The 23,226-nt window shown below is 43.9% G+C and overlaps 1 protein-coding gene across 1 annotated transcript in view; it reads left to right on the plus strand.

Annotated features, from left to right (window-relative positions):
* The window catches only part of LOC126160826 (uncharacterized), a 268,831-nt gene that overhangs the window by 117,813 nt on the left and 127,792 nt on the right, over positions 1–23,226 (plus strand). Inside the window, exons 5-6 of the mRNA XM_049916932.1 lie at positions 893–956; positions 4,602–4,830. Of these exons, the coding sequence (XP_049772889.1) occupies positions 893–956; positions 4,602–4,830 (293 nt within the window). The remainder of the gene's footprint in view (positions 1–892; positions 957–4,601; positions 4,831–23,226) is intronic.

A 23,226-nucleotide genomic window follows, 5' to 3' on the forward strand; every position in this document is an offset into this window, starting at 1 on the left:
CCATGTCTGTTCGCGTGTCACTCAGCAGCAGATTCCCGGCTGACACACTGTCTTAGATGTGTGTGCTCTCAGCTCTTGTAAATTTTTCAGTGACCTAGTTCAGTCTCCGATAATATTTAACGAGTTTTACTTTCCTCCCTCCGGTTATGAGAACTTGCGCTGTTATTCAACAGTAATTGCTGGTTAGAACTTTGCAGCTTTTCATGAGTCGCAACCCTCGGGAAAATGATTTATTAGTGGTTTAACGAACAGACAGCACTTTTTATTGTCGTGAATGAACGACGCTCGAAACATGCGGTTAATTTGAAATTTAACTTTGATTGATTATGAGCTTTATCACCCTTAATGTGACAGTGATGAGTACATTGTATAGGGACTCTCGAGTCCGTCTACAGACTTAAACTGTTATGAAACACCCTGGGTGCTGAGCTGACAGTTTGGACTCACTATATGTGCCAGTAGCATGCAGTAGCGTATGGACATTTTAATAAAAAAAATTAAAAAAGAGTTCAATAGTGTAAGCGTAGGCTGCTGCAGCCGCTGTCACTCTCAATAAAATCCTTTAGCGCTGTCGACAGCACTGTCAATACATAAAACTGTCCGACGTTTCAGTCACTAATGCAAAAGATCTTCCTCAGGACTTTGTATTAAGCTAGACTGTTGAATGTGAGAGACTTCAGATCTTATATAGCAGCGGAGGAAGCTGCTTTACGTAATTTGATGGGGCGCTTGACGGTAGAAGGGGTGTTAGGCGTTCGTTATTGGTGGGTCCTTGTCATTGGTGGGTAGAGACGTGTCTCACTGGCGTTTAGATTACGTCTTGCCATTGGTGGAAACAGGCGAATCAGAAACGGACGGTAGCTGTGACGTAGCACTGCGTACTCGTTGTCAGGTGTGGGCAGCGGCGTGCCCGCGCTCAGTGCGCGAACGACCACCGCGGTGCCCCGCTCGCATTTGTAAGTCGCTTTGCGCGCTGTCCGCTATCTAATGTCTCTCTTATTAGGCGGTGTAGCTCAGCATAAAGCCCTGAGACAGGCCGTCTACAATAGTGGCCGAAACGTCGGACAGTTTATGTACTGACAATGCGGCCAACAACCCAGAACAGTTTGATTGACAAAGTTCAATAGTATTAACAGAAATGGGTTCGTCTTGGCTACATAGATTTGTAGTCGCTTGCATTTCTGTCACCAGCCTAATGATATAGTGTTCTCTTACAGCTATTGTACTGCATCAGAACTCCCCAAGTTGCGATAAAACACCTTCCCTTAGGTCTCGTGCATTTATGTAGCGTTTAATCTTCACATTTTCTTGTCAGGTATCCTTCACCATCGATTAGAAGCTCGTGTGAGCGCCACATGAAAAAAAGTGAGAGGCAGATGTTAATTTTCTTCTGGTGGACGCAATGCTAACGTGCCATCGTGTTTTTGTAACAAATTTGCCAAAGTAAATGGTGGGTCTCTGTACACGTTGGCGTGAACTGCGCTGTTCATTTAACCCGTCGAGTTATTTTAAATTTCCATTAAAGAAACAACCAAAAGATTTCTTCCGACAGTCACAAGGAACGACCACAAATGATGCTAGTCTATGTAGGAGCAACTTACATGCCACTTAGAACTGACACTTACGGATGCAGGTTCTCTCCCCCCCCCCCCCCCCACCCTCCCCCCATCATCACCGCCAGATAACGAATGGCCAGACACTTGGTGACATTTAGACTAGAACCCTCGAAGGGACGTTAACTACATTTCTATGAAACCTGAGACGATCAAAGTTTCTGGAGTACTTTATATTGATTTTAATATAAAATTTGTCTTGATCGCACATTTATAAAAAGATGCTCTGTCTCGATTGCTAACTCATGATTTTCATATTTAAAATAGACAGAAAAAATATTGTTCGCAAATACTTCTACGTACTTACAATATTTACCTTATAAAAAGAAAAGAAAATGAATGAGCGTAGCATCAGAGTTTCGTTACAGTGAGTAACTCGTCAAATGTAATACAAACATGTACAGTGTCATAAAAATTACTGTGCGGTCTATGATGCTACTATTTAACATAGAGACAAATGCACATCTGATAGAGAGCACAACGGCGTGCGCGGTAGCATGATTAAAGTTATCGTGTAAAAAATCATACAAAAACAGGGGACAAGACTATTGGAAGTTAAATTATGTGCAGTTAAGGATTACATTTTAACATGATTTTCTATGGTATCCGCATGTTGTAACCAAATGGAAACGTACCACGCCATTAGTTTAACTATGTTTTTGAACGCTAAAACCGGTTTCATCCACCAGTGACGTTTTGCAAATGATTATGAACCCAGCGCCGTTGAGATACACAGAAAAAGGGAAACAGCAACTCGTATTCTAATCTGAATGCTATTAGTAACCAACTTGTCACGAAACATGTAAACGTACTCGTACGGTACACTGTGGTGTGTATTACAATTTTCAGGCTGTTCTAACCGTGCACCACCAAAGACAAAATCGGTTCACAACACTTACTTATACTGATCACATTACGGGTCTGGAGATGTACAGAAGTCTTATTTTACGAAAAGCTCGTGTTATTTGATGTTATTAATATATACAAAGTGTTCATCAAACGGTTCTAGTAAGAAATTCAGGAATGAAATAGAAGGAGTGGGTCACCAATAAATCCCTTAGGATCTTCTTAAACTGAACTTTACTACTAGCTAAAGTCGTCATGGCTGCTGGAAATATATTGTTAATGTGTGCTTCTGAGTAATGGACACCTTTCCGGACAGGAGTAGGTGACCTTAAACTTTTGTAAAGATACACTCCTGGAAATTGAAATAAGAACACCGTGAATTCATTGTCCCAGGAAAGGGAAACTTTATTGACACATTCCTGGGGTCAGATACATCACATGATCACACTGACAGAACCACAGGCACATAGACACAGGCAACAGAGCATGCACAATGTCGGCACTAGTACAGTGTATATCCACCTTTCGCAGCAATGCAGGCTGCTATTCTCCCATGGAGACGATCGTAGAGATGCTGGATGTAGTCCCGTGGAACGGCTTGCCATGCCATTTCCACCTGGCGCCTCAGTTGGACCAGCGTTCGTGCTGGACGTGCAGACCGCGTGAGACGACGCTTCATCCAGTCCCAAACATACTCAATGGGGTACAGATCCGGAGATCTTGCTGGCCAGGGTAGTTGACTTACACCCTCTAGAGCACGTTGGGTGGCACGGGATACATGCGGACGTACATTGTCCTGTTGGAACAGCAAGTTCCCTTGCCGGTCTAGGAATGGTAGAACGATGGGTTCGATGACGGTTTGGATGTACCGTGCACTATTCAGTGTCCCCTCGACGATCACCAGTGGTGTACGGCCAGTGTAGGAGATCGCTCCCCACACCATGATGCCGGGTGTTGGCCCTGTGTGCCTCGGTCGTATGCAGTCCTGATTGTGGCGCTCACCTGCACGGCGCCAAACACGCATACGACCATCAATGGCACCAAGGCAGAAGCGACTCTCATCGCTGAAGACGACACGTCTCCATTCGTCCCTCCATTCACGCCTGTCGCGACACCACTGGAGGCGGGCTGCACGATGTTGGGGCGTGAGCGGAAGACGGCCTAACGGTGTGCGGGACCGTAGCCCAGCTTCATGGAGACGGTTGCGAATGGTCCTCGCCGATACCCCAGGAGCAACAGTGTCCCTAATTTGCTGGGAAGTGGCGGTGCGGTCCCCTACGGCACTGCGTAGGATCCTACGGTCTTGGCGTGCATCCGTGCGTCGCTGCGGTCCGGTCCCAGGTCGACGGGCACGTGCACCTTCCGCCGACCACTGGCGACAACATCGATGTACTGTGGAGACCTCACGCCCCACGTGTTGAGCAATTCGGCGGTACGTCCACCCGGCCTCCCGCATGCCCACTATACGCCCTCGCTCAAAGACCGTCAACTGCACATACGGTTCACGTCCACGCTGTCGCGGCATGCTACCCGTGTTAAAGACTGCGATGGAGCTCCGTATGCCACGGCAAACTGGCTGACACTGACGCCGGCGGTGCACAAATGCTGCGCAGCTAGCGCCATTCGACGGCCAAGTATGGTGGGTCTGACACACCGGTGTCAATGTGTTCTTTTTTCCATTTCCAGGAGTGTACTTAAAAATTGTTCCCATGGAGCGAACTGTTGGTATGAAAAATGAGGTATATTATTTACGATAAATTTCATTAACGCGTAGCCGGCCGCGGTGGCCGTGCGGTTCCAGGCGATCCAGTCCGGAGCCGCGCTGCTGCTACGGTCTCAGGTTCGAATCCTGCCTCGGGCATGGGTGTGTGTGATATCCTTAGGTTAGTTAGGTTTAAGTAGTTCTAAGTTCTAGGGGACTGATGACCACAGCAGTTGAGTCCCATAGTGCTCAGAGCCGTTTGCACCATTAACGCGTAAATAACTGGGAAGCCATAGTCAGTTTATTTCGGCCTTGGTTTAAAGACCTCTTGCCTAAACTGCCTAGTAATCCGTCTCTAATGACAAAGGGTTAACGTCCACCTTCCCATTTAACTGTATCCGATGTGGAGGGGGATTTCTCTAACAACTTTTTTCTTCCAGGCATCAGCATCTTGTTCCTGGCTGTGAGGGGGATAGACTTCTAACCAGCTTGGAAGAACAAGAAGTGTACATCAGCATGGATAAACCGGAGTTGTACAACCTCGGGTGTGTTCCCTTCACGCAACTGGCCGCCAAACACGTTGACGGCCTGTGGTCGGTCCTCACGTGGCCGAGACAGCCGCTGCCGGTGCTCGACATTGGCTGCGGGCCCGGTGACGTCGCCAGGAAGGTGGGTTCTTCACTTTCAATCACGTTACTACTCCATCAGAGAAATCGACGACTAAGCAACTCTCTTGTGTTTTGTAAAGTATCGTCGCTCCTGGATTCCTAGGACCACCGAGAAAAGGAGGTATAAAGAGTGTTCATTTTCACAGAAGACACTGAAGTATCTCGAAACTACACTTCGGACCAGAAAACAGTTCAAATTCCAATTTGCTTGTCTCGGAGGGGGACATCCAATGATATCACACTAAACCAGCTACCCAACCCCGTGCGTGGCTGGTATGGGCAATTCTGAAACCTTCAATAGGAACCCCCGTTTTTTTATTGCAGATTATGATTTTACGGCCAAATCTGTATACTTTTGTCTGAAGCATTTTCTTCTTTTCGCCACAGATGACGCTGTAATCAGAGGAACAGAAATGGGTACCCCATCGTCATTTATGACATGATACTCAATGGCCCTTGAATGGCATTTTGGATCGCACCTCCATGCTGTGAAGTTAGGTCAGGCCAGTATTTCGTAACTTTTAATTGGAACCCCATTCGCAACGTTGTAATCCTCCGACATATCGAACAGGGGAGTAGTTGACGCGCCACTGTGGCCATGGCTCGCGACGAACTCTACTCTCCTTTTCCATTTCGAGTAAGTGTTCAAACGTAGTATCGCCAACGTCAATACACTTAGTGATCCACTTTCCAATGACCGTACACAGGGCAGAAGCATAGATGCGGCAATAGCAGCAAAGCCGTTTCCGATGCTGTCGCCCTTATCTTCACGGCCTGTTGGCACTTGCTGCTGCACTTCATCTTTAACATATCCCAAATCCAGTGACCTAGCAGAACAATTAACAAGGCCACTTCTCCCGATCAACCCACCAGTGTAAAAACGGTTTAATAGCTCCGGTACTTCAATTGCGTAATGCACTGAGCAACCGTTTTGCTAAAGCCACATACGTTGACGAACGTCAGGGGCAATATCTTACATTTGTACAGGTAGTTCCTGTTTGCGCCCCTTCTACGTGCCGTCGATAAGATACAGACTAATGAGTTTGTTTCCTATGACGCCACAAGATATGTTAACCGACCAAGGACGCTGATGTTCAACTTGTTGTAACCAGTGGGGATTGTCTTCACTCCAGTAATGCATATTATCCAGGTTAACGCAACCATAGTTTGTGAATGTAGACTCACGGGAAAATTGTTCCTCGGCAAATAACGTGGAGGTCGATTGCATTTGTTGACGCGTCCATTTACAAACCACTACCCGGTTATGGAAATCGGCGCCCTGCAATTCTTGATGCAGCGACTTGTGGTGTGGAGAATCCCTATGAAAATGCAATATTGTACAATACTACCTACGAACATATTCGAATCGCGGTGTAATTGCTTATCCGTGGGCTGTGGTACACTGCCACTGTTACAGCTACTTCACTATCTTCTCCTTCAACAACAATTTGATATGCCAGACTACCAGTAAATGGTAGCTTTAATGCGCCGCTGCACATATTGACTAAATGAGATAATGTCACTGTCCATCCCACTCACAGGGAACTCATCACCAGTAGCAACAAGGGCTTTACATTTATCACACCCATTCATGAATTTTAATAAAGAAAGCTATACATAACATCCTATGTACGACAATAGATTTGAGACATGCTGTGGGATTTCTATACTACTTTCATATTCCTTCTTCATCTCCTGATTTACACAACAGGTGCGCCAAATTTCAGACACCTGCAATAATTAACAAGAAAAGGGTTGTTGCTACTCACCATATAGCGGAGATAGTGAGTTGCAGACAGCCACAACAAAAAGATTGTCAGAAAGTGAGCTTTTTTGCTACCAAGGCCTTCGTCGAAAATAGGCAACGTACACACACACACACTCGCAATCGCAACTCACACATACATGATCATAATCTCCGACTATTTTCGATGAAGGCCCTGTTGGCCGAAAGCTCATTTTCTGACAGTATTTTTGTTGTGCCTATCTTCGACTCGGTACCTCCGTAATATAGTGAGTATCAACTATCTTTTTCGTAGTACTGTTACTTTCTGTCTTGAATTTTCCATTGCGTAATAAGTAACAGATCGATATATCCTTTTCGAAAGCAAGAAAAAAACATGGTGCTCAAGATTAAACAGGGATTATTTATGCAAGATGTTACAAAATTATCCCAACGGCGATGCCAACGGCCTTGCCACAATGGTAACACCGGTTCCGTCTGGTCACCAAAGTCGGGCTGTGCTAGCACTTGGATGGGTGACGATCCGGTCTGCCGAGCGCTGTTGGCAAGCGGGCTGAACTCAGCCCTTGTGAGTCAAAGTGAGGAGCTACTTGATAGAGAAGTAACGGCTCCGGTCTCGAAAACTGACTTACGGCCGGGAGAGCGGTGTGCTGACCACGTGCCCTTCTATATCCACATTCAGTGACGCCTGTGGGCGGACGATGACACGGCGGCCAGTCGCTACCGTTGGGTCTTTCAGGGCCTGTTCGGACGGAGTTTTTGTTTTTGAGAGGCGATAGTCTGGTCCAAACCAAGGCAAAAATATCCAGTAAACATGGCTTCTAAAACGTATATACACTCCTGGAAATGGGAAAAGAACACATTGACATTGGTGTGTCAGACCCACCAGACTTGCTCCTGACACTGCGAGAGGGCTGTACAAGCAATGATCACACGCACGGCACAGCGGACACACCAGGAACCGCGGTGTTGGCCGTCGAATGGCGCTAGCTGCGCAGCATTTGTGCACCGCCGCCGTCAGTGTCAGCCAGTTTGCCGTGGCATACGGAGCTCCATCGCAGTCTTTAACACTGGTAGCATGCCGCGACAGCGTGGACGTGGACCGTATGTGCAGTTGACGGACTTTGAGCGAGGGCGTATAGTGGGCATGCGGGAGGCCGGGTGGACGTACCGCCGAATTGCTCAACACGTGGGGCGTGAGGCCTCCACAGTACATCGACGTTGTCGCCAGTGGTCAGCGGAAGGTGCACGTGCCCGTCGACCTGGGACCGGACCGCAGTGACGCACGGATGCACGCCAAGACCGTAGGATCCTACGCAGTGCCGTAGGGACCGCACCGCCACTTCCCAGCAAATTAGGGACACTGTTGCTCCTGGGGTATCGGCGAGGACCATTCGCAACCGTCTCCATGAAGCTGGGCTACGGTCCCGCACACCGTTAGGCCGTCTTCCGCTCACGCCCCAACATCGTGCAGCCCGCCTCCAGTGGTGTCGCGACAGGCGTGAATGGAGGGACGAATGGAGACGTGTCGTCTTCAGCGATGAGAGTCGCTTCTGCCTTGGTGCCAATGATGGTCGTATGCGTGTTTGGCGCCGTGCAGGTGAGCGCCACAATCAGGACTGCATACGACCGAGGCACACAGGGCCAACACCCGGCATCATGGTGTGGGGAGCGATCTCCTACACTGGCCGTACACCACTGGTGATCGTCGAGGGGACACTGAATAGTGCACGGCACATCCAAACCGTCATCGAACCCATCGTTCTACCATTCCTAGACCGGCAAGGGAACTTGCTGTTCCAACAGGACAATGCACGTCCGCATGTATCCCGTGCCACCCAACGTGCTCTAGAAGGTGTAAGTCAACTACCCTGGCCAGCAGGATCTCCGGATATGTCCCCCATTGAGCATGTTTGGGACTGGATGAAGCGTCGTCTCACGCGGTCTGCACGTCCAGCGCGAACGCTGGTCCAGCTGAGGCGCCAAGTGGAAATGGCATGGCAAGCCGTTCCACAGGACTACATCCAGCATCTCTACGATCGTCTCCATGGGAGAATAGCAGCCTGCATTGCTGCGAAAGGTGGATATACACTGTACTAGTGCCGACATTGTGCATGCTCTGTTGCCTGTGTCTATGTGCCTGTGGTTCTGTCAGTGTGATCATGTGATGTATCTGACCCCAGGAATGTGTCAATAAAGTTTCCCCTTCCTGGGACAATGAACTCACGGTGTTCTTATTTCAATTTCCAGGAGTGTATTAAGAGCTGTGACCATTTGTTCAGTATTAGAAATTTGTTTCACACGAGCCTATATGAACAAATGCTCATAGCACTTAAGGTATACATTTTATAGCGTATTTATACTGGAGTTTTTTTTCTTGGTTTAGTCCATACTGCCACCTTTCAATATACGGTACGATTTTTTTAACTTCCAGTATAACGAAACATTGGCCTTTGCGTTTAGGTCTCGAGCTGTGAGGTTTCGATACAATCTTAGTTATGTATATAGACAGTTCATCCGTACCGGAAACCGAGAATATCGACAACTTTTGCCTGTTATCAACATTGATACTGGCAAAATATTGGTCTCAGGAATTGCAAGGCCTTCGAGAATGTTTTAATTTCAAGTTTAAAGTCGGATATTAAATGACAAAAATATATTTTTTCTAGTGATACAATTACAAATTTACTTAAACTGTGCAATTTTGCTTCTTGCCTAAATTCATGATTCTAGGTGAACTGGAAGTAACTATAGTTTTGATGAGTGAGCTTGCGAGTGTCAAAGTGTGTCATAAATGGCCGTACCTCATGATTTCACTGTCTTGGAAGCTTCACTTTTGTACTCCGTCAAGGGACCGTAGATCTTAGCATGTGACATAAATTTTCACAGTAAGGCAGACAAGACACACGAATCTGGAAACGAATCCAGCTCCAATAAATCCGAAACGCAGCCGATGTTTCTCACATATGCGTTCAACGCTCACTGAAGACGTGGACCCGACAAGCACACCCTGTGTGCATAAGCCGGCCACCGATGCAGTTTCCAAGATACCGGCGGGTTTTCAAATAGACTTCGGTTGATAATGCGCCGCCTGAACTATCTGTCAGTTGTCGCAGGGTTGACAGAAACAGTCTGAAAAGCTTGTAGAGGGGTTGCAGGGTAGGTTGTACTGAGAAATTACTGTTGAGAACAAAATCCATACGTTGCAGCAAGTCCGATTTAATTAGCAATTCAAGCATTTGTACGGGCAAAAGTGCGGCAATGCACAGACATCTGTTAGTCCGTGAGTTACCACTTCTTCAAGGCTTATTACCAGTTACAATGTGCCTCTTCCGCAAGTTATAAGTTTAAGATAGGTCAGGAGAAGCTACGTTTGTGCTGTCTGAGGAAACGAACGAAGAACACATTTGGCAACAGCTTCTCCGGTACCCTGCTTGAATTCACCCGTTCAACGACTTGTCTAGCTAACTTCAATAATAACAAAATCAGAAACGATTAATAATTATTTCCCAGTGCAACCTACCCTGCAACACCCTTACAAGCTTTTAAGACCGTTCCCGACAGCCCTGTACGTCTCTCAGGCTTGTATATCTCTCAGGTTTTAGCTGGTCCGGTGAGCTATGTTCCGTAGTACAGCGCGGCGAGCCATCCCCCACGTACCAGACCACGACACACTAACTGGACGATTCGAAATATGCACCCTGTTTTCCATTCGACAACTGCGGCCTCTTCTATCAACATCCTCTTTTCTCAATCCTCGACAAGTCTGGAAGTCAGACTTAGCACGCTGTTTATCGCTTTGTCTCCTCGAAGGAACTGAAGTGCAGATAGCTAGCTGCATAGCTTAGGACAGCAAATCAGAAAGTATATCTCTGTACTGGCAGGTTTTAGCCCCGCGGCTGCCACCGGGTACGAAGCTGGTGGCCTGCGACATCAGCACAAAGATGCTGGAGTTCTGCAGGCAGCACAACGCGCTGCCAGGCACCATCACGTACGAGCAGCTGGACGTGGTTGAGCCCGACCTGGAGAACTCCGCCGTGTGGCAGTACGCGCCCTTCGGCAAGGTGTTCTGTTTGCTGCTGCTGCATTGGGTCCCCGACAACAGGTGTGTACTCAGTTTGTCGCCTTATAAACTACTGTGCAACAGCTGGCCTGTCATAATTCTCCGATTGTAGTTCAAGAGGGGTTAAACTTGAACACTCCAACTATTGCTATTGTGGCACTTCCAAGAGTAAGAAATGCCGTAACAATCAGGCATACATTTTTTCCAATAATATTTTTAGTTTATCGATATTTATATCTTATGTTTCTGATAAAGCTAGATTATTTAAGGCTTGTTGCCAGACTGGCAGAAGAATGTATTAGCCGGCCGCTGTGGCCGAGCGGTTCTAGGCGCTTCAGTCTGGAACCGCGCTGCTGCTACGGTCGCAGGTTCGAATCCTGCTTCGGGCATTATTGATGTGTGTGATGTCCGTAGGTTAGTTAGGTTTAAGTAGTTCTAAGTCTAGAGGACTTATGACCTCAGATGTTAAGTTCCGGAATGCTTAGAGCCATTTGAACCATTTTTGAATGTATTATGTATTAAAACGAAGTCACAGAGCACCATGTAACTACGAGGGGAAGTCAAAAGGTAAAGATCACTGTTTAAAATAGAAATAAACTCTTTTATATTCAGGCCAACCGCAGCTTTTGAAAGGCATGACGTTAGGAAGAAGTCCGCTAACAGTTGGTTAAATTGATTTTCATTGAAGCACAATGGGTTTCCCTGCCTAAAGCGTCATCGTCAGGTGCAACATACGTGGTAAAAAGCAACGTACTGCGTCGCCATATAATGCGGATATTAAAATTAGTAAAGGAATGTCAAAAATATAGTCACATCTTAAAAAGATTGCAGGAATACCGGTCGCTCCTAGTCAGGATTTACTATTCAGTGAATATCGTCATATGGCGTACCCACATTTCTTAAAATTTGCCTGCATCAAACAAGACGAAAGACAATATTTTATAGTGAGTGGACGCTAAAAGTTTTTAAAAAAGAGACGGTTTAGCGTTAAAAAATTGTCACTACTAACATGATTAGTCGCGACACTACGCAGATTACTGTGTGGAAAGTGTCAGGTGGCAGTGTCTTACCAGTGTGACAGAAGGGCAGCTCGGTGTAGGACAAAGCGTCCTGTATGACCGACAAGGAGAGATTAGGTGGCTGGCGGAACGGAAGCCATCCATGTTGGCCGAGGCCCGCAAGAAAGACTGGCTGCGGAGCGTACGTCACGAATGTAGGCCTGCGCTCGCTCGTTCGCTCAACTCAGCAGACAAAAACTACGTTTCTACATCTGTTAACTCGTAACTAGGTGCGTACGTACAAACGAGATTTGCATCTTTTACAGGAATCCGCTATTATGGATTATTATTGTTATTAGTCCTACAATGATAGGAAGTCCGTAGGCCTACTTATAATTTATTACGGCTGTACTGGGGTACAATAAAATTAAAATAATGCTAAAATGATTATAAGTCGCATAAGGAACCCTTTCTTGTATGAAATGAGGACTGTTAAGTAGATGAGACTAAATGCTATACACATTTATATCGAGTATTAGTCTTAAATTACATTTTGTTGTAATACTGTTAATCAGTAGGACTTCGTAATAGCAAATTCCTGATATGATGCAATTCTCGTTAGCGTGTACACACCCAGCTGCGAGTTAACAGGTCTAGGACCGCATTTTGTCTCCTGAGCTGAGCGAGAGAGCGAGTTAAGGCCTACCTTCGCGCTTCAGTCTGGAACCGCGCGACCGCTACGGTCGCAGGTTTGAATTCTGCCTCGGGCATGGATTTGTGTGAGGTCCTTAGGTTAGTTAGGTTTAAGTAGTTCTAAGTTCTAGGGGACTGGTGACCTCAGATCTTAAGTCCCATAGTGCTTCGTGGCGTACGCGCTGCGGCCTGTCTTTCTCGTGGGCCTCATATGGACAGTGTGACGTCATGTACTCATGACTAGGAGCGCTGGGTCTATCTATACACACGAGAATAATACAGAATTTTATTACGTTCTAAAACCAAATCATACAAACAATCAAAATTAGCCAATTGGTTATTCAACGTGAATTGAGCGTTTCGTTTTTATATCTAAAAATTTCTACTCTCTAACATATTCAAAATGTGGCTTTTTGCTTTCTTATGGAATATTTTTAAATTTTTTGAAGGGCTTGTGATGCTGTGTCCTTCTTCGCTAAGTGCGCTGTTAATTTAGCTCGTGGGTTATTTAAGATAAGGTGTTCCTGAAATATCTGAAATGACCTACCGGTTTCTCCTATATCTTTCTTACGGCAATCATTGCATGTAAAACAGTATCCAGCAGCTTCATTATATTTGTTTACCAGAGCTTTTTGCCTGGGTTTACTGCTTATATCGGAAAATGTAAAACACGCTGAAGTAATGTTTTACATCTCATATGACTGCATTTGCCCTTCACCGAGCTGCCCTAACTCACACCGGAAAGACGCTGCCACCTTATACTTTCCACATAGTAACTTGCGTACTGCCGCGACGTGGTAGAAGTGACAATATTTTATTGCCAATCCAGCCCCTTTTTGAAACCTTTTAGCGTCCGCTCACTATAAAATGTTTCCTTTTTTCTTTTTAGATGAAGACAAATTTTAAAGGATGGAGCACACCTCTGGTCTCCCGTTAGAACCGATCTTTTTTTCTATCAGGAGAGGACATGGCACATGTTCGACAAGTCAACTGGAAGAAAAATAAAAGCTGCAAAGGCGTACTGTTTACTGAATATGTTCCTTCTCGATATGCATAAAAAACCACGAAAGTTCATGAGTCGCTACATGCTATTCTGCAAGGCATCTTTGTACGAGAGACTATGGGGAGAGTAGTACAGATCTAGAAGCTGTAAAATTACTTTGGAGGAAATAAACCGCTCTAATCTCCATGAGACATGAAAAAAAATTCTCATTCACGCTTTGAACTCAACGGAAAAAGAAGAAAACGAAACTAGCGATTGGTACAGGGGAGAAGCTGCTGCTGGTCACAGTAAAAATAAAACGGCACATCCCACCGTTTTTACTTCTCTCCCCCACCCCCCACCCCACCGGTCCACGGTATCGGCGTTTATTCATCTCTTCGAGTTGTGTGATACATACAGCAGAAGAAAAGTTGGACGTGAAAACGTGTCCCTTCCATCGTGTCAGAATGAGAATTTCTAAGAAATCAAAATGGGATGCAGTGACGGGAAAAAATGCCGTCAATAGCGCATTAGCTGCAACATTCAATAGCAGGGTCGCTCCCTGTTCCTAAGAATCCATTAGAAGAACACGTCGCTGCCTTTAATACCAGGCTATGTAGAACGATGGTATGTTCTTATGATAAATTTAAAAACTCTTTCATTGATTGGTTGGAGGCTGAACTAGTCAGACATCTTAAATATTTAGAAAAACTATTCTTTGCCCCTAAAAAAGTAGCAATTTTAAAATTTGTCTATAATTTAATGCAACATTTGAAGCCACAGGAGCAAAAAAGTTGTAGTCAGTAATTTTTTATGGGATTAATGAAGTGCCATTCTGAATTTTCACCAAGGTGTGTGCAGTCTGATAGCTTTCATATAGCACAAGATATCAACAGAGAACAAGGAATGATTACACTGAAGACCTATAACGACACTGAAGTTACAGTCACATTTAATTTCATTTTTGTGCTCACATTTACAATGTTTTCGTTCTCATAATGTGTTCGGTGCAGGGAACAGCAAGTTGAAGCTCATTAATTTAACCACTTTTGCATAACTTAATTAATGAAATTAAAAACTCCTTATTTTTTGGGTTTTCAGTATTGTTATTGTATATTTTAACCACAAAATAGTTTTGTTGTAATTCGTTCATACGATTCTTAGAAAAATTCAACATGTCTTGCGTATCTTCCAGTGGGGCAAAGCCCCCTAATAAATTAATATTTTCACAGGCGTGCTGTCCAGAACATTCACAAGCTGTTGGTTTCTGGCGGAGAGGCTGTCTTCAGCGTAATGGTTAAAATGGCTTATTACACAGCGTTTGAAGAAATGGCGAAAGACTCGCGTTGGGCCCAGTACATGCAGGTAAAACTTAGGTCTAGTTGACATCCTGCTAAATCTCAGAAATACTTGGCAAATGATGATTAATAATACTAAAAATGCCCTACCTCAGGAGTAGTCAACTTGTTTTGCTACGGTAAAATTTCTAGCTTCTGAGCGCTGATGGGCCTAGTAATTCACTGTTCGGAAGATACGAGGCTGTGCTAAAAAGTAATTACTCCGAATTTTTAATTCTGTTCTCTATACAGTTCGAGGCATTAAAGATCTTGCACATTACTCGGTCGACATGGTTTCGAGTTGTTGCGTGTAAAATAGAGGTGTGTAACGTTAACTGAGTAGGTGCGTAACAAACGACACGCCGTAATCGAGTTTCTAACCGCAGACAACATGCCTCTAATTGAAATCTGTAGATGAATGAAAACTGTGTACAGTGATGATTGTATCGACATCAGTAATGTGCGATGCTGGGTTGTTCGTGCTCGTAATGAAGCGGGTAAAAGTCGTCGAGGGAGACCAAGAGATGAGTACAATAAGCAGATTCAGAAGGATGTAGGTTGCAGTACTTATTTCGGGATGAAGAGATTTGCGCAGGATAGAGTAGCATGGAGAGCCGCATCAAAGCAGTCTTCGGGCTGAAGACCACAACAACAACAACAACCTCATTGTATGTGGCAGAGCGTCATCTCTTACCAAAGCTTAAGAAACACTTCCGAGGACTTCATTTTGATAGTGATGAATCAGTGCAATTAGAGGTAAGGTTTTAACTCAGTCAACGAAGTCAGACATTCTACAGTGACTCTGCCAACAAACTGATCCCTCATTGGGGGCACGTGTTCGTCACCAAGGTAACTTTGTTGAGCAGCAAATATGTAGACATGAAGAATAATGAAGTAGAATGTTAATAAAGTTTGGTTTACTTAAATACCATTACGAGATTTCAAATTAAAAAAATAGGAGCAATTATATTTCAGTACACCCTCTTAATTACGATTCTCTACTGAACTCGAGCCACAAACCTGTCGGTGGGGGGGGGGGGGGGGGGTCCCGGGAGGAATGATCGGTATTCAGGAATATGACAGGAAGAAAAAGTGTCAGGTAAACATGGATTATAAATCTGGCATTTTATGAGCTATTAGCTCTTTTTCATCTTCGATACTGTGAAACCAGTCGGACATCGACAACTCCCACGTACTCTGCCAGTTACGCAGAATCGCCATTGGAGAGTGGGTCAGTTTGGACCAGGGCTGGCTGGATAGTCTCATCGATGGTACACAGAGGGTGGTTTCAACTGTGCATCCCAGCAACGAAACATTCCACCATGTATGAACTTTGGCTCAGGAGTGCTGTGAAAAACCTCTCATGGGAAACAGAGGATTTTGCCGTTACACAAATGCCTGTGTTTCTGATTTGGTGCTCTAGACACATCGCAAATGAAAATACCCGCTTGCCTCAGAGCTAATTTTTGGTTTGTGTGCCGTGGATTTCGAAATAAAGGGGCAATGCAAAAATTCTATTGTTCAGTGGATTTTGTAGAGTAACTAAATGTAGATGTTTCGAAGTGTTTGGGTAGCACTTAAGCTATTTTTTCATTTCTCTAGAGTGTGGAGAATTCAGCATACACCCTTTGTCCAGGACATCCTCTATGAACTTCGTCTTGGTCATTAACAGACTTGATTTTCATTGCTGTTTCTTACTTCTGTTACTATATGTAGATTTTATTTTAGTAAAAAGGGATGTTCCTGATAACCTCATTTTCACCAAACAAGAAACAAACTGCTGAGTAGACAGCTCTCACAAGGAAGCAATTTTGGCGCTGATGTGTCAAAAAGAGCAACAACTCACGACAGACGAGACTCGCTACAGGAATAAAATGGCAGGGCGCTGCAGTAGAATCACTTGCCACGTGTAGTCAATGGAGGCCACAAAATCGTTCATGTGAAAGGGGCTTCCGACGTCCTCTTGTGGGAAATTCAATATACATCCAAAACTTGTATTTACAGCAGAACACGAAAGTAACAATAGTATTAATTTCCTGGACCCCACAATTACAAATAGGAATAGAAAACATAATATTTCTATTTATAGAAAACCCACATCAACCGACGTAATAATAAATGCTAAATCATGCCATCCATCAAGATACAAAATGGGATTTTTTATAACTATGATACATAGGATACTGAAATTTCCTCTCCAACATGATGCAATCCAGAATGAAATTGATACATTAAAACAGATAGCAGTTGCTAACAATTATAATTCCCATCAGGTTGATCTGTCATATCAAAAATTACAAGAAACAAATGATGCTGCTACAAATTCTAAGAAGAGATTTACAAAAATGACTTACAGGGGACCTATTTCAGATAAAATAAATAAATTATTTAAGAACACAAGCGTGACAATAGCATTTAAAACTAATAACCCCCTACAGATGAAACTGAAACACACAATTGGAGACTCAAATATATACCAAAAGTCAGTCGTTTACAAAATAACATGTAATGACTGTGAGAAACAGTATATTGGCCAAACTGGCCATAACTTTTTAAGACGTTTTAAAGAACATACTACTGGTACTGCACGTACCAAATCAATATATGGTCAACATCTTGATGGTTACAATTATTCTCAGGGTTGCATTTTTAACAATTTGAAAATATTACATACTGTGCCAAATGGACCCCTGCTAAATACCTTAGAAGAAATTGAAATCTTTTCACTTCACAAAAGTAATCCATTATCTGTTTTAAATGAACAACTTCAGTTCAAAGATAAACATTGCTTTGAGCTTTTCGATGATCTTCTTTAGAATGTTTACTCTTCTGTCCCTTGTTTTTTTTTTTAAATTTTAAAAAATTATTAAGACTTTTAGGAAATATTTTACCTTTACATTGTAATTTTATTCACCAAACATTATTTTATGACTGACTATCTGTTTTAGAATTTTTGCTTATATGCTTTTAGACTGCTTATTGCTAATTCACATCCTTTTATTTTTGACACTATGGTTCATAATTTTATAATTTTTCTTCCCTTTTCATTATTTTTATTTGCTTATAAAACTGGCATATACCTTGAGGAACAGCAATGCCTTTAAAAATTGTCACATGTAATTTACATACCAACTTCATAGACAATATTTCATATATACGGACAACTACTTCGTATCGCATTTTGTGCAGCATGTAGTATACATGCAGGTACAGATTATTGCAGCTTACTCATTGAAAATCGTTTCAACAAAGACATGTTGCTGCTCAATAATACATCGCCTGACGTGACAGTCTTCGCCATTCCACTTTCACAACATCTTCGTTGGAGAGAAGCCTGCTGCCACATCTTTGCACTGGCGTTTGTCCTCACTGGCGTTTGGCAACCACTAGTTCGACAATCGACTTTACAACAACTATCAGTGGAAAGAAGCCTGCTGCCTCATCTTTGCAACGGCGTCCAACTTCACCATGGCAACCAGTGGTTCCAAATGGTTCACTAACAGGCCTTGAGAGGGCAACCCATGAACAGCCAAACCAAAGTTCATTTTTCCTACATAGTTAAATATTTTTAACGCTTCTTAATTGACAATAGGTGTTTAATAAGCTAAGTTTAGTGTGTATTTATTTTTAATTCTTGACTATGTTCTTTTAACTAAGAAATTTTAAATTGTAATTGGACTTATAACTCATTGGTTAGTAATGACATCATGCAGTCTGAAGTGGGTGGAGCCTCCATTATATACAGTAAGACATGCACTGGTTTCTCCAGATACGGATCCTGTACACCTCCCAAAAACTCGATCCTCCTCACCCGTTTGTCTCCCCCATCCACTCCCACCACTGCACGCTGCCGCGCCTGTATTCCCATGTCCCACCCGGTCTCCATCTCTCAACCCTCCTTACCCTCTCCCAAGGTGGCTTCCGCCAGCTCCCTTCCTGCACCCCTCTTCCCCCAGGCTTCCCCTCCCCCTTCCTCCCTTCGTCCCTCCCCCCTCTCTCCCCTGCCCGTGGCATCTCTGCTCTCCCTTCTTCCTCCTCCCTCTCCCACCCCCCATTCTCCTCTCTTGGCAGGTCCCCGGACTCTTACACGCTCAGTGGACATTCGCGCGCTGGAGATCATCGCCATCAGTGTCTCGTGTGTGTGCGTTCGTTTGTGTTTAGTGTTCTTTCGCCATCCCGCCACCACTGTTCACCTGCGCCGTCGGAGTCGTCCGTGTTTTGTGCGACGTGTCAACGGGTTTTAGTGTTTTTTCTCGTCCAGCGTGAACGTCTTCGTGTTTATTGTTTTCCATGTCTACAGTTTCTGCACGCCATTTTTATTGTACACTCCTGGAAATTGAAATAAGAACACCGTGAATTCATTGTCCCAGGAAGGGGAAACTTTATTGACACATTCCTTGGGTCAGATACATCACATGATCACACTGACAGAATCACAGGCACATAGACACAGGCAACAGAGCATGCACAATGTCGGCACTAGTACAGTGTATATCCACCTTTCGCAGCAATGCAGGCTGCTGTTCTCCCATGGAGACGATCGTAGAGATGCTGGATGTAGTCCTGTGGAACGGCTTGCCATGCCATTTCCACCTGGCGCCTCAGTTGGACCAGCGTTCGTGCTGGACGTGCAGACCGCGTGAGACGACGCTTCATCCAGTCCCAAACATGCTCAATGGGGGACAGATCCGGAGATCTTGCTGGCCAGGGTAGTTGACTTACACCTTCTAGAGCACGTTGGGTGGCACGGAATACATGCGGACGTGCATTGTCCTGTTGGAACAGCAAGTTCCCTTGCCGGTCTAGGAATGGTAGAACGATGGGTTCGATGACGGTTTGGATGTACCGTGCACTATTCAGTGTCCCCTCGACGATCACCAGTGGTGTACGGCCAGTGTAGGAGATCGCTCCCCACACCATGATGCCGGGTGTTGGCCCTGTGTGCCTCGGTCGTATGCAGTCCTGATTGTGGCGCTCACCTGCACGGCGCCAAACACGCATACGACCATCATTGGCACCAAGGCAGAAGCGACTCTCATCGCTGAAGACGACACGTCTCCATTCGTCCCTCCATTCACGCCTGTCGCGACACCACTGGAGGCGGGCTGCACGATGTTGGGGCGTGAGCGGAAGACGGCCTAACGGTGTGCGGGACCGTAGCCCAGCTTCATGGAGACGGTTGCGAATGGTCCTCGCCGATACCCAAGGAGCAACAGTGTTCCTAATTTGCTGGGAAGTGGCGGTGCGGTCCCCTACGGCACTGCGTAGGATCCTACGGTCTTGGCGTGCATCCGTGCGTCGCTGCGGTCCGGTCCCAGGTCGACGGGCACGTGCACCTTCCGCCGACCACTGGCGACAACATCGATGTACTGTGGAGACCTCACGCCCCACGTGTTGAGCAATTCGGCGGTACGTCCACCCGGCCTCCCGCATGCCCACTATACGCCCTCGCTCAAAGTCCGTCAACTGCACATACGGTTCACGTCCACGCTGTCGCGGCATGCTACCAGTGTTAAAGACTGCGATGGAGCTCCGTATGCCACGGCAAACTGGCTGACACTGACGGCGGCGGTGCACAAATGCTGCGCAGCTAGCGCCATTCGACGGCCAACACCGCGGTTCCTGGTGTGTCCGCTGTGCCGTGCGTGTGATCATTGCTTGTACAGCCCTCTCGCAGTGTCCGGAGAAAGTATGGTCGGTCTGACACACCGGTGTCAATGTGTTCTTTTTTCCATTTCCAGGAGTGTATTATCTGTACCACCTTTATGTCATATTTCTAGTACCACTCGTGGCTGAAGAGCAGCGTAATATGCTGCTGACAGCCCACCTTTGTATAAGGTGATTAAAATAACAATAAAGAAGAAAAACTGATTTCTCCGGTATTGATTCTCCAACAGAAAGAGGTTTCTACTCAATGGTAATTCATCTTTTTATAGCTTTATAATTCTATGTATCGTTTTAATGTATGTAGCCCTCTAATTAAAGCTTTGTATACAAGCTGTAGGTCTGAAGACGACCACAGTAGTGGTGGAAACTGGTCACCTTGTTAAATAAATCGTGATCAAGACTGTTTTCAATAGTAAATATTTGTAAAACATTGATCACTGCCTTTCCCGTAATGTACTCAAAAGTTTTCAATAGTAAATATTTGTAAGACATTGATCACTGCCTTTCCCGTAATGTACTCAAACTTAACATCAGGATTGATGGTCACGAAGTCAATGAAGTTAAGGAATTCTGCTACCTAGGCAGTAAAATAACCAATGACGGACGGAACAAGGAGGACATCAAAAGCAGACTCGCTATGGCAAAAAAGGCATTTCTGGCCAAGAGAAGTCTACTAATATCAAATACCGGCCTTAATTTGAGGAAGAAATTTCTGAGGATGTACGTCTGGAGTACAGCATTGTATGGTAATGAAACATGGACTGTGGGAAAACCGGAACAGAAGAGAATCGAAGCATTTGAGATGTGGTGCTATAGACGAATGTTGAAAATTAGGTGGACTGGTAAGGTAAGGAATGAGGAGGTTCTACGCAGAATTGGAGAGGAAAACACTGATAAGGAGAAGGGACAGGATGATAGGACATCTGCTAAGACATGAGGGAATGACTTCCATTGTACTAGAGGGAGCTGTAGAGGGCAAAAACTGTAGAGGAAGACAGAGATTGGAACACGTCAAGCAAATAATTGAGGACGTAGGTTGCAAGTGCTACTCTGAGATGAAGAGGTTAGCACAGGAAAGGAATTCGTGGCGGGCCGCATCAAACCAGTCAGTAGACTGATGAAAAAAAATAATTCAGAAGTAGCACATTCTTTGATTTCATCAACAGCTTTGTTATATTTGACTTCATCTGTTACTGATAAAGTAAGCTTAGAAGGACATATTCTAGATAACAGAAAAATAAACAGTAAGAAAAATAAAGTACCTTATCTATTATCAATTCTTGGTGGATTTTTTAACGGTTATAAAGAAATTACGTGCGATAACGCAATTGTTACTAGGTCTTCTAGTTCTGGAGAGGCAATTCTTAGATGGCTTGATTACAATGTTGCTGGAATGAAATTATAGATAGACTTCCTAAGGAAGGAAAAATTGTAACAGAATTGATGGAAATTCGTGTACTAACTATTAAATATGAACCAACTTACGAGTTAGAAGAACGAGAAAATATTCTGAAAAAAATCGAAAGTTAAGATGTCTTTTTGTGAAGTACAACTGTAGAAGTAGCAGGATTGAGTAGTAAGAAAAATTTCGAACTAGATATCACATAACTATGCAGAATTTATGTCATATTTCGAATTTATTACATTTCAGACAAATCGTAAAAATAATCAGTTACTTCACTCTTCGTTATTCGACCACATTAAATGGAACAAATTAGATTTTCCCACAGGAAATCTTGAATATTAACCCACCAAATAATATTCTCAAAGCATACAATCCATTTCTCGATTTTAAATGAGTTACACTACTCATATCAGATGCTGACATAATTCCATGTAATATCATAACGTACTATCCTATCTTTGTGATTAACGTGACGTGTAGAAATAATAAGTTCACGGGAAAGGACTAGGAATCTTTGTGTGGAACTTTTAATGAACATATTCCTTCAGATACTTCAACGTATGTAGGAATGTGTAGTAAGAAAAAATTAACTTACAATGCTTGGCACAGAATATTTACTGAAAGTTTTTAACTATGTAAATGAATAAAAAAATTAGAAAAAGTTAAAGAAATTTTAACATCATGTTTTCATTTCATTTTAAAATATTTTCAGAAAGATAAAGAAAACAAAACTGAAAAATTTAGTATGTTAATTAGAAAATGAATACTCATTGTATTTCTTGTGTATAGCTCTTTTTATGTAGATTATATTAGCATTTTGAATTTTCAAAATCAATTAAGATTTGCGTGAGATCGATGGAAAGCGCTAGCTGCAGGGCAAGTCTGCTTCACCTGAACTAGGAGTTTCCAACTCGTATTTTATCCGGTAGCAGGTGGCCTCTAGATAAAGATAATACTGACCTAGAGCAACAGTTTCCGTCAGTGAAAGAAAGGTTGCGCACTGAGTGAACTTACGTAAACATTCTTTTGCTCTATTTGTAGTATGACTTACGTGAAACATTCTCTCGCGCCAATCTAAGGCAGCTCAAAATTTCTTTCAGAGATGGCGCTGATGGACGATCCACTGAAAATAATAGCGGAACATGTTTTACTTTAAACATAAATTAATTGTTTTTAAAGTTATCTTCAGTATTCATACTATCATTTACATGTTATTCACATTTCTTCACTTCAAATAAAACACGAAAATGTGAAGAAAATAACTTATTTACATCCAAAATGAACTGATGGAAGTAGTGCTTGTACAATGTACTTTCTCAATCGAATACCTAATATGTATATCATTTTAGAGGATATTTACTGTGTCAAAGCTCTAAACCAAGTATGAAGACTGAAGGATTTTGACCATTGCCTCATGAAATCATCAAAGTCAGTGGTTAGAGAAGAACTAGCTATTTGACAAAACTTTTTCTATTCTCGCTTCTGTACGATCTATCACCATGTAAAGG

Source organism: Schistocerca cancellata, chromosome 2 (genome assembly GCF_023864275.1).
Source record: "Schistocerca cancellata isolate TAMUIC-IGC-003103 chromosome 2, iqSchCanc2.1, whole genome shotgun sequence".
Taxonomy (NCBI): domain Eukaryota; kingdom Metazoa; phylum Arthropoda; class Insecta; order Orthoptera; family Acrididae; genus Schistocerca; species Schistocerca cancellata.